Genomic DNA, 11,658 nt, shown 5'->3' with positions numbered 1-11,658 from the left:
TTTGTTTTCAGATTTGTCGTTGTGTTTTCTGACTTGTTCATTTGTTTTCAGATTTGTCGTTGTGTTTTCTGACTTGTTCATTTGTTTTCAGAATTGTGATTTGTTCTGCACTTCTCGGCCACCGTACGGCCATGATGTCCGTCACCTTTAACTGCAGCACATACATGGACACATTGTATTTCAGGTTCATATCACACAAAGTTCTAGCAGCAGTGAACTCAAGCTCATTTCTCATTCAGTCCTTCTGTATTATGTATCCATTATTCATGGTTTTACAACAGAGGTCTTGATGGTTGCATTAAGAATTCTTTGTATGTATTTATTTGAATTTCTTTCACCTTTCCTCTCCTTCCTGTTTTTTCTCCCACCTGTTCCTATAGAAGCAGCTGTGAATAACTGATGTGAACAGTTTGGCACCTTTCCTAGATGCATGTGAGCCCAATTTGACACTATATGTCACTTTATAAAATTATATATGCATTCAAGCAAATACCATTTGCTATACATATATCAGAAACTGTGTTTTTGATGTATTTATGGGGACCACAAATGATTCCTAGACATGGTGAGACCTTTTCATTATAGGGTAACAAACTGGAACCCAGTCAAGGCCTCTAAATTGCGGTTAAGAGTCTAACCAACATTGTTTTGGTGAGGTGTATGCTGTCCTGATGTTTTAGCGATGTTTGTGCACCTGAATGAAACGAAAACATAAATACATCACAGGTTGCACATTGCTGTTTAAAGTGCACAGGGATGTTAATTTGCACATTTCGAACAGCATCTGAATATTGATGCTACATTAGCAGCAGGTGGCAAACTATCCTCACCATTTGGTGAATACAAATAAGGATGTACACATTCAAGAGGACCAAATGTAGTATAAGAATCAACCACTGGAAAAACACACGTGTCAGCCACTAATATGAATTTTGCCACTCACATATGCTCGTTACATCCTGAATATAAATTTCTATGTTCATATATCAGTATGTTATTAAAATATTGAAAGAATAACTTTTTTTTATTTAGTAATAACATATGATTCGTGTGTGATATGTTCTGAAAAACTATAAATGGGGAAAAAAATGTACATTAAAAAAATTATTTTAAATTTGGCTTCCACTGCACTGTATATATATTCTGTATGGGGGGGTCCTTTTTCATTCAGAAGCCAAAACTAATATCGAACATCTGAAGAAAATGTTCAAAAGGACTGTATAGTGTAGATGCAATTCTGTGAAAAAATAAAGCAGAGCGATTACCATAATATATTTCTGTATACATTTATACAGACAAAAAACAACTTATAAAATGAGAAAAATTTAAATAAGAAATTAGACCAGAGTAACAAAATAATTGGAGAACACTAACACTTCACTGTGCAACCTGTTTTTAATTGAGTAAACCAAGAGAGTGACCTTCGCTCAATGTGTTTTGTTATTCTTGTGGCTGAACTTGGGTCTTGCAACGGTTGGCTGGCCATGTGTGAAGACAGAGATCCAGTTTGCTGTTTGGCAGGTTGGAGTTCAGATAATACCATGTTGGAGATCTGTAAATGTCTGTTCTTGGCTACTCAACTACATTCATTCACGTTCTTGTGTAATTCAAGATTCGTCGGTGGCTCTCAGAAGAACTTCTCAACAGTTCACACTAGTCACGCTGGGATTCCTCAAGGTCTGTCATGAGGTCAGGCTGACATTGAATCTGTTTTGGGCAACCTCAGAGATGCAACTTAATTTATCGTTATACTGATCATTCATGATTTTATTTATTTAGGCTAGATATTTTATTTTGATCATAACATTCCTAATGCTGTGAGATCATTAGTTTGTTTGTCATATTTTATTAGACGAGCAAGTAAAAAGGCTTCTGATTGGATTAAGCGCATAGACTCTTCATTCCTTTGCGTAATTAGATTTGATTGCTTTTAATTAAAGCGCTGATCTTGAGTGACAGGGCACGCGTCATCATCACTTAAGCACACAGGTAATGATTCTAGAACGTTTGGCATCAAAATTATCAAGAGAAATTAATTGATGTATTTTAGATGATAGACTCAGTTTATGTCTCCGTCGTTTTTCGACGTGGTCACAGCTTTACTTAATCGGTGTTGTTAATTTATTTGTGTCTTTTTTCTTTTCTACTATGTAAGGTGTGCAGATTGCAGAACGAACTAATAACACATTTCCCAGAAACACTCCTCCGCAGATACATATGTGGGTCAAATGGAAACAAAAACAATCCCCGTATTCAGTCTCGACAGCAGAGGGAATTCTAAATGATAAGTCTGTGTAATAAAATTTATGGTGAGCACATCAAAAAATCAAAGCTTGCCTTAGAGAATATGCGGCCAGTAATAAAATCAGTTATACGTGATATTACCTTCATGCGACAGCGCCTGCCTTCCCCATTGCGCATATTACCTTTGTAGAAATCTAATAAATATACATGTAATGGATTCAAAGCGCGATATTGAAATATAACATGGGCATTTGTCGCTATTTACGCGCAGTGAGGCAAAACAGAATGTGCCTTTAAATTTTCTCTCATGCTGGGAATTGAAATATCGAATAAAATAAAATAATTGTCAGGAAAAGCCATAAACCGTCCGCTCGAGAGCCTCGTCGTCCCTTCAGACACTGTCACCATGGCGACGCGGCCTCGTCTCAGTTTCATAATCATTTGTATTTATGGGTGGGAAAGATCATTATTGTCATTTCAGATAGAGGGGCATCCACGTGCAATTTCATTTTCCAATTTCTCCAAGGCCAGTGATATCAGATTACGACCATCACCTGCCTCTTGTTGTGATGCAGCTGGACCCAACAGCCCCCACCAGCAGCGGTAATACAAACAAATGTACCTACTGATGAATATACTGTTATGTGAATCAGTGCAAGCGACTGAGCCTTTTCAGAGCACGCGCGGAAACAATGCAGACCGTTTGAATTAAGACAGCAGACACGTGCGTTTTTCTCGTGTCAATGCAGATTCTGGTATATTTGAAAATGGCCGATTATAGCATTTATTGTATTTCCAGAGTTATATTTATCCCTCCTTGCACGCCGCAGTTGTCACCAGTGCTGTTAACAGGAACAGAAAAGCCGCGCGTAAAGGCCGTTGCCATCACCAGAGCACCTGTGTTTATTGACCGGAGAGCGACTGATCTGTTTATGCATTTCTGGATTTTTATAAACTTGCAAACTGCCAAGGAGTCAATTAACAAAAAAACATGTGGTATAGCCTTTCATCGCCTCCCAATCCGGCATGATATGTCCGGCCTGCAGCGCATATCGAGTCTCAGGCCTGTCCGTGCTCCTTTACGCGCCGTGACACTTGTGGTGTAATGCAGACATGCAATTCAAGCTGACGGAGAAAATAGTTGGAAAAAGATAAACCTATTTCAGACAGTCATCGTGACTTGTGCATTATGACTAATAAGTGGCTCTGGTTTCTTTGGATGACGCTGGGAGAAAGGCACCAAAATAATTGCAATTTTTTAACTACTATTGTAAATTTAGTACAATTTAATGCAAATAACTTGAAAATTAAAAGACCGTCTTAGAGGTGTTTGATGCAAATGCAGTTTTTTTTCTATATATATATATAGAAATAAATAACTATCATCCTAAGTGTGTGTGTGTGTGTGTGTGTGTGTGTTTTATATTTTGTAATGTTTATAGATACTTAAATGTACAGTATTAAACATACATATAATTTCGTTTAAAAATCTGAAATATGTCCTGCGTTACCTCGTATCCAACGCAATTCAAAGGCACGGAGGAGATCAAATATAATAAATATAATATAATAAACGAGTGGCCCAAAGTGACTATGAGTAAAATTGATAAGCATATTTACAAAAGAGCTTTTGCAGTTGACATATCATTCTCTCATTTGAATAATTAATGAGAATAGAGCGGAATTCTGAATATTTAATGCGCAGAAATCCATATTCTTCTTCATTTTCATCTCACTATGAGTGACGTCATTTGAAGAAGACGCGAACTGACCAAATAGAAAACCGAGGAGGATGTTACGACTACAGACGAGACGCAAATAATGTGATGCATACATTTTCTTATTCATTATTTGGAATGTATTTACTAAAATATGCATTCAAATTCCATATTAAATGATGTACATTAAAACGTATATATTAAAAGAGCATTAATATAATATAATTGTTTCATTTCCTGTAATAAAGCACAGGCAAGGCTATTTTTCAGAAACACTTTGTGTGTGTGTGTGTGTGTGTGTGTGTGTGTGTGTGTGTCCCACTTGGAAATGTTATCCAAAATCGTCCTCTGTTGGATCTCTATTGGTATTAGTTTGCGTAGATTAAAACGATTTGTCAACATGCCATTACGCATTACTACTGGCTGTGGCAACATTTAGCTCCCTGCAACCACTGTATCATGATTCATTTGTCCTAAAGGCCCAGAGAGACAGTAGCTCAAGAATAAAGTCGTGACTTGGTGTCATAAAACCATTTCACAAGAAACTGTGATTTTGAAAGCCACTGTGTTTTTATGAGCAATACACACGTATAATATCCACAGGCCGAGATGATGTTGGATCTACTGCGCGCCTGAGTTCAGTGCAACATCATGGCCTCTCAAATCAAATGAATTATTGTGCTGGTTTAAAAGATTGTCTAGTGTTACTCCTCAATTTTCAGATGTGTCGAGGGGTAAAGCTAGTGGAGTGTTTAAAGGATTTCCGATATTAATTCAAGCACAATGCAGAGATGTTAGACATCAGATGTGTTTTAGCAGAGAAAAAGGAAAAACGTTCAATTAAATATAAACACCTAATAATGGCAATAAAAAAAGAATCCTCTAGACTTAAAAAAAAATCAATAATAATACATTTTAATTAAAATCCGTTTGGTTCTAAAAACATAATCTTAAATTATATGGGCCTATTAAATATATTTCTACATATACAGAATGATTATAGGCTATATGCCATTATATATTACTGAATATTACGTCAAATGAATCGCTTGTTGTATTCCTTAGTTTTAAGTTGCTTTGAATAAAAGCTTCTACTAAATAAATAAATGTAAATGCAAAAGACCGTTGTAAATTAATTAAAATACTATTTCTTTAAAATACGGCACGGAGTCAAAACATATTTTAGTAGAAATGGGGGCCTGGGAAATAAGAGGTTTTAGTTTTAAAATTCTTTATAGCTTACAATAATGATATAACATTTAGTCTTGTAATCTTGAGACGTATTTTTTTCTATTTTAAAAGTAACAGTGCAAGTAATTTCAGTACAAAACATACCGTAGCAGTTTATTATTATTATATATATATATATATATATATATATATATATATATAGGCCTATTTTTTTTTTGTTTGTTTCTATTAATTGGACTGCTGCTGCTTTTACAACGTCTGCAATTTTTTTTATCGTCTTAATTTAGCCTATAAGAAAATCACTGCGAAATCTGCCATTTACATTTAATCTGCAATTTAAAAAAAAATCTTTAGGCTACGTAAAAAACGTTCCGAGCTAATAAAGCAATTTTCTCATTGTTAGCAGATAACATTGGCCTTAAAAGTCAGCAACAAATGAATCGTCCGTTTTTGTTGATGTTGGTCATAACCATACCCTTTTTTCTAACATAAGCAAGACTAGCCTACTTTTGGCAGTGCTGTAAATATTTTCAAGTCTTACCGGTCAGCCGATCTTTGGCAAATCTTCTGCTGCTCTCCATCCAGGGGAACGTGAAGCTGGCGGGGCTGCCCATGCTGGGGAGCGTGGGCATGGTGGGTATCCCCGCCGCGATGCCCGGTGGATGGGCAGAAGTCGGCGGGTGAGGTGCGGGTGGCATGGGTCTGTGGGCCGGGACGCGGATGACACCACCTGCGTTCCCTGAGTTCACGTTAACGTTCATATTCATGCTCACATTCATGTTCATGTTTACGTTGTAGGAATTTGCCAGTCCCGCCGCCATCGAACAGGCCGGATTGTACACGCTGTTGTAGCCGTTGGCATAGACGTTCGGCGCGAGCGCGTAGTCCGGGTCGCCGGTTCTGTTCGGCAGCATGCAACTACTCGGTTGGTCCGAGCCATTGAGAATCTGATCTATTCCAAAGCTGATGGGTTCGTGCTGCTGGTGCGTCTGGTTCACCTCTTCGATCCCCGTGTGCTCCATCGTCGCGGTACTTTCTGTTGCGCACAGCTTGGACGGTTGTGATGTTTAATTCCTAAAACTTCAACGCAACACGATTTATTCCCAAAGGTACAGAATTAATTTTTAACAAACAAATATTCTTCCTTGAAGTGCTCAGAGCCCACGCAATTTTATATCGCTGCCATCTGATGAACAAAAACAGTGAAGAACAGAAATCACATTGATTCCTTCACGATTAATTCAGCATTATCCAACACTTTCTTGCATTGCGTCTGGCTCTTTTTCAGTTCCATGATGATGCCTAAAAAGCAACTCGACAGTAGAAAGGGCTCCGCGCTCACTGTTAAATCCCGAAGTGACGATGAGTTGCCAAGTTGTAGCAAACAAACCGGACGCGTTTCTGGAGGGGTGCCGTACCTCAGAAAGGCGCACGGCCCAGACTTGAGCTCATCACTGTTATCTAAAGTGAAGTGTTAACTGTCCGATACGTGCATATTAATTGTCGTGAGCTGAAAAAGTCCTGTTCACGCTTCTCTTGAAGTGATTTCGAGCAGGTGAGACAAACCCCTTCTGCCCAAACTCTGTCACGCGCCTCTCCATTGGCTCTTGCGCACTTCTGTAGAGACAATGCCTCGCGCCCGCACCCCTCTCTTAAAGAAGCCGCTTCTGTTTTTCACCAGGGCTGTTGTGTTGTCGTCCACGTTAAAAAATAAAATGTTTATTAGATGCACCAAATGTAAGTAGATGTGACATAAGTAGTTTGAAATCAAATATTTTATTGTTATTATTATTACTATTTTAAGAATAATCAGTGAAGTTTTGTTTTCGTGTTTTAAAAACATTAATATTGAGTTGCCAAGTTGTAGCAAACAAACCGGACGCGTTTCTGGAGGGGTGCCGTACCTCAGAAAGGCGCACGGCCCAGACTTGAGCTCATCACTGTTATCTAAAGTGAAGTGTTAACTGTCCGATACGTGCATATTAATTGTCGTGAGCTGAAAAAGTCCTGTTCACGCTTCTCTTGAAGTGATTTCGAGCAGGTGAGACAAACCCCTTCTGCCCAAACTCTGTCACGCGCCTCTCCATTGGCTCTTGCGCACTTCTGTAGAGACAATGCCTCGCGCCCGCACCCCTCTCTTAAAGAAGCCGCTCCTGTTTTTCACCAGGGCTGTTGTGTTGTCGTCCACGTTAAAAAATAAAATGTTTATTAGATGCACCAAATGTAAGTAGATGTGACATAAGTAGTTTGAAATCAAATATTTTATTGTTATTATTATTATTATTATTATTTTAAGAATAATCAGTGAAGTTTTGTTTTCGTGTTTTAAAAACATTAATATTTTGGAGAGAAAAAAACATTTGTATGCCAAATTTAAGTCAGTGTGGTGTAACCAACTTGCAGGCTATTTGTTGTCATGTGACAGGAAAACACTGTCATGACTTGTGAGCCCATGTCAATTTTATCACATACAATATCACATTTTGACCTTTTTATGAAAAGTAATATTGACTAAGAAAACGTATTGATAATCATGATATCTATTTAGTATTTATATTTTTTGTGTTATTTTCTAAATTCATTATTTTTATATTATACAGTTTACGTTTTTAAAGGTGCTCAATAATAATAATACTTTTTTTTTTACATCCAAACTTTTATGTGATATGGTATGGGGACAGTTTACCTGCCAATTCACCTTACATTGACTCTTTCAATAAAGTGAATTGTCAAGTTAAAATACTAAAAGAATTTGAGCTGGAATGCTATTGACATTGGGTTATAATAATAATTAAAAGCAGGCTTAATTTCTTTAATGTTGTGAAAGATAACACATCAAAATAGCTTGTAAACCACAGGGTTGATGCTGTTAATTATCCCAAGGAATAAAGGCCAAAATGTTTAGATCAATTCAGAAAAAAAGCTCTTCAGGTTTTGTCAAGGATACAGAAACATGCAGCTTTACACATGGCAGTGCGTTTGCTTAATCAAATGAAACTGAATTTCATTGAAGTGCACTAGCCTTTGGCTGCGTGAAATGAAGGGTGAGGCAAGAGAAGCATCAGTGGCCTTTAGAGATGCAGAAGCCAGTTTGATTGGCGCAAATCATTTAACCTTTTTTCGCCCGAAGCTACAGTGGAAGATTCTCCGCTTTCAATTCAATAAAAATGAAAAATGGCGCATAATAAAACCTGAAAGCAAGGAAAACGAATTTAATATATCATCGTTTTATTACGTAGGCTACTTATTTCAGCTTTCGCACGAATAAAAATATTTCTCCGCAGCACAAAGTGGCTAGAGGGAAGCATAAAAATCAATTTTCTGAATACAAAGCTGTATCAATAATAAGCGCTCTTGTGTGTGTCTCAATAGCAGGAACACATGTTGGCTCTCAATGATACCGAATAAAGCTTTTTAGCTGCACGAGGTCGTGTTGTGCAACAACAACATCTCATCGTCAGGCTACAGGCCTATCAAAATGTGGGGTTTTCTCAAACATGAAAAACATGATCGTATATGCTTGCCTTGTATTTCTAATCCTTGATTAAAGACGTTTTTCAGAAATGATGATTAGGCTTCGTTGCTTGGGCAGAGTGATGATCTGAGCCCATCTGAGGTCGACTCATAATGATCAGACAGTCTTCATCACGAGGCAGTAAGAAATTAAGAACGAACTCAATCATAATTAACAGTCAGGATTAACTATTAGTCCCTGTTTTCATTTCATGATTTCGCCCTAATGCCATTTTGTGTTCTGTATGCACATATGCAATTGTAGATCTAATTTCTTGCACATTCGTAGGCTATTCCTCCAGCAGTTATTTTCCCGAAGATTGCTTTATTTTAACCACAGTTATTATCGGACTAAATGAACTGTGCTGAAAATATTTTAATTGCGTTTCTCTCTTGCAGTTATTGAGTTGAATTAAACTCCAGAAGCAAACGGTAGCCCGCGTTCTCGAGTTGTTTTCGTCAGCACTGAATGTTAAATAGCCTACAATTACACTTTCGCGCGGAGGCAAAATATTATCTAATGGTTACTAATTGGTTTAAGTTGTAATTATTTTTAACACTAAGAAGCGCTCAAATTATTGAACCTGACAAACCGCGCCTACCCAACTCTTGTTTCATTTCATTAGGTGCAATGGAGTGTTTATTCTCAAATCCATCCAATTAATGTCCTGTTAAAACATTGCAATGTAGAATCAAGACTCAAATCGCTATTTTCAGATGAGAAAATCTGAAACGCATGCCCGGATATTGGGAAAGCCAATACAAACAAACTTCTAAGAGTCACTAAGTTCTTTTGCTAACTTGTTTTCTGTATATTGTGATTTTGACATAGCTAATTATGTTTTAGGTACTGAAATCGATCGAGCTGCGGTTGCTATGGTTACCCCGCAATGCTAGCTAGGCTAGTTAGCACACCCCGGCTAACATGTCATGTAACTTTTGTAGATACTAAAATGATGTTTGATAGCGTCTGTATCTAAAACGAACCACTTGGTTTTTTAAACCTAATTTAGTTAGTGCCTAAATCTTTCTAAAACGGCCTTCCTGCCGTGGTCTCCGGGTTGAAGGCCTTATATGAAAGCCCTTATAGCTGGTTGCCCGCAGGCGATGTCTTGGCAGGGCTGTTGAGTGTATATAGGGTCATTGATAAATCGGAATCTCCAGGCGGTGCTGATAATAAAGTATAAAGACAAAGCGAAGACAAAAAGAATTAGTCACAGTTCGCTTTTCAACAGACTCGGTGACCCGCCGCCCTCCCGGGTGTAACCTGTTTCAGTGCGCTTTTGGAGATTTGCAAACAACTGCGCTCGTGTTTGCTCAATATGGTGCCACGGGGATTGGAAGGCGATACCAAGCAGCACAGCTCATGACAAATGGCGATTACAACGCTACATAAAGAATGAGATGAGTCAGTAGCAAAGTAGCTACTCACAGACTCTTCTTTTTTTTGCCAGTTATTTACACCGGCTGTCAATCTATGCAAACTGATTTGCATATTGCACATTTTTAGATTTTAAGAGAGAAATAATCAAATAAAAACAACGTGACAAACAGCTATTTAAATGTCTGAACACCTGCCGGCCATGTTCAGTATGAACCCGGCACGTGGGTTTGAAAGGAAAATCCCACCCATCACAGCTGCATCCATCTATAGATTATGAGGATTGACTGTGTAATGCATGTGTTTTTTCACTTTAAAAGCAAGACGATCTTTTACACTTTACTGCTACTGTTAGTTTGGTTTTGCCGTTTTTTAATAAACACTGCAATCTATTGCGAAACAAGCCATATAGGCCTATCTTAATAATATAATTCAGTAATGTATTTATAATTTATTATGAATATAATGTATAATAAAGTGTAAAAATTGTGTTATTATTTGTGTTATTATTATATTGGTATTTTATAAATAATTTGTATTTATAAATATTATACATTATATGTCTAATCAGTTATAAACATAATGCTATTATTAATAATAATATTATTATAGTAGGCTATTATCACTACTATTAATAAAGGGTATAATTTTATTATATTAAATAATGTATTTTATGTTTTGTTATTATTAAATTATTATTATTAAAAATGTAAAACTATTACAAATATATTATACTATAAATGATAAAATAATGCTATTTGCATTAATTAGTCCTATAAAAATAATTGTATTGTTCATACTACTACTGTTATTAATAAATAATATAATTTATATATGATTGTATTTTTTTATAATTATTATTATATTATGTAGGCTATTATTATAACTTAGAAATTGTAAACGTATATTATTATTATTATTAATAGTATTTATTTTTTATGAAGTGTAATGCTCTAAATGGTGACTTCAGGTCTAGAGCTGGTGTCTTTCAACAGAGAAATGGCGGAGCAGCTCTGGCTGATCTCAGCGCCTCTTAGTGTCAGTGCATCCTTTTTTTACCTTCAGCATTTCCTCGTGTGCATCTTGGCCTTGTGCCCCTCAAATGTGTGTGTGTGTGTGTGTGTGCGCGCGCGCGTATTTCCTTATGTGTATGCGCGCGCCGATGTGTGTGTGTGTGTGTGTGTGTGTGTGTGTGCGCGCGCGCGTGTTTGCTTATGTGTATGCGCGCGCCGATGAGCCTGTCAAAGTGGGGATTCGCATCCATTGCACTATTCTCATTCTCCATCCCTCCCATGACTGTTGTGCTTTCTGCTGTAATTAGGTTGAATTCAGAGCAGATTGAATTACGTTATTTTGCATCTCGAGCTGCAGTCCTTGACTTTCTCTCTCCCCCGGGAGAACCTGGCGCCTCCTTGCCCGATCAGACGGCTTCAACTGGACGGACCGCCCAAAGGGAAAAGCGCTGGAGCGCACCGGCGCATGTGGTAATGTGGACTAAACGAGAGGTGTGAGCTAGGGCAGGGGAGCAGGATAACATCGCAGGGTCTTGTGTGACCCGAAACAGATGAAGTGTTGGAATAATGAATTGTTTTATTCGCTTTGTCGATATGA

General features: G+C 37.5%; 1 protein-coding gene across 2 annotated transcripts in view; it reads right to left on the bottom strand.

Annotated features, from left to right (window-relative positions):
* The window catches only part of LOC107589150 (T-cell leukemia homeobox protein 3-like), an 11,022-nt gene extending 4,646 nt beyond the window's left edge, over positions 1-6,376 (bottom strand). For both annotated transcript variants that reach the window (XM_016277501.1, XM_016277499.1), the window contains exon 1: positions 5,695-6,376. In XM_016277501.1, coding sequence (XP_016132987.1) covers positions 5,695-6,175 — 481 coding nt within the window. In that variant the 5' untranslated portion in view covers positions 6,176-6,376. The remainder of the gene's footprint in view (positions 1-5,694) is intronic.
* Between the last annotated feature and the right edge of the window lie 5,282 nt (positions 6,377-11,658).

The sequence above is a fragment of the Sinocyclocheilus grahami genome, unplaced genomic scaffold, assembly GCF_001515645.1.
Source record: "Sinocyclocheilus grahami isolate Dianchi unplaced genomic scaffold, SAMN03320097.WGS_v1.1 scaffold112.1, whole genome shotgun sequence".
Lineage (NCBI taxonomy): Eukaryota > Metazoa > Chordata > Actinopteri > Cypriniformes > Cyprinidae > Sinocyclocheilus > Sinocyclocheilus grahami.
This window is presented reverse-complemented; position numbering and strand designations above follow the sequence as displayed.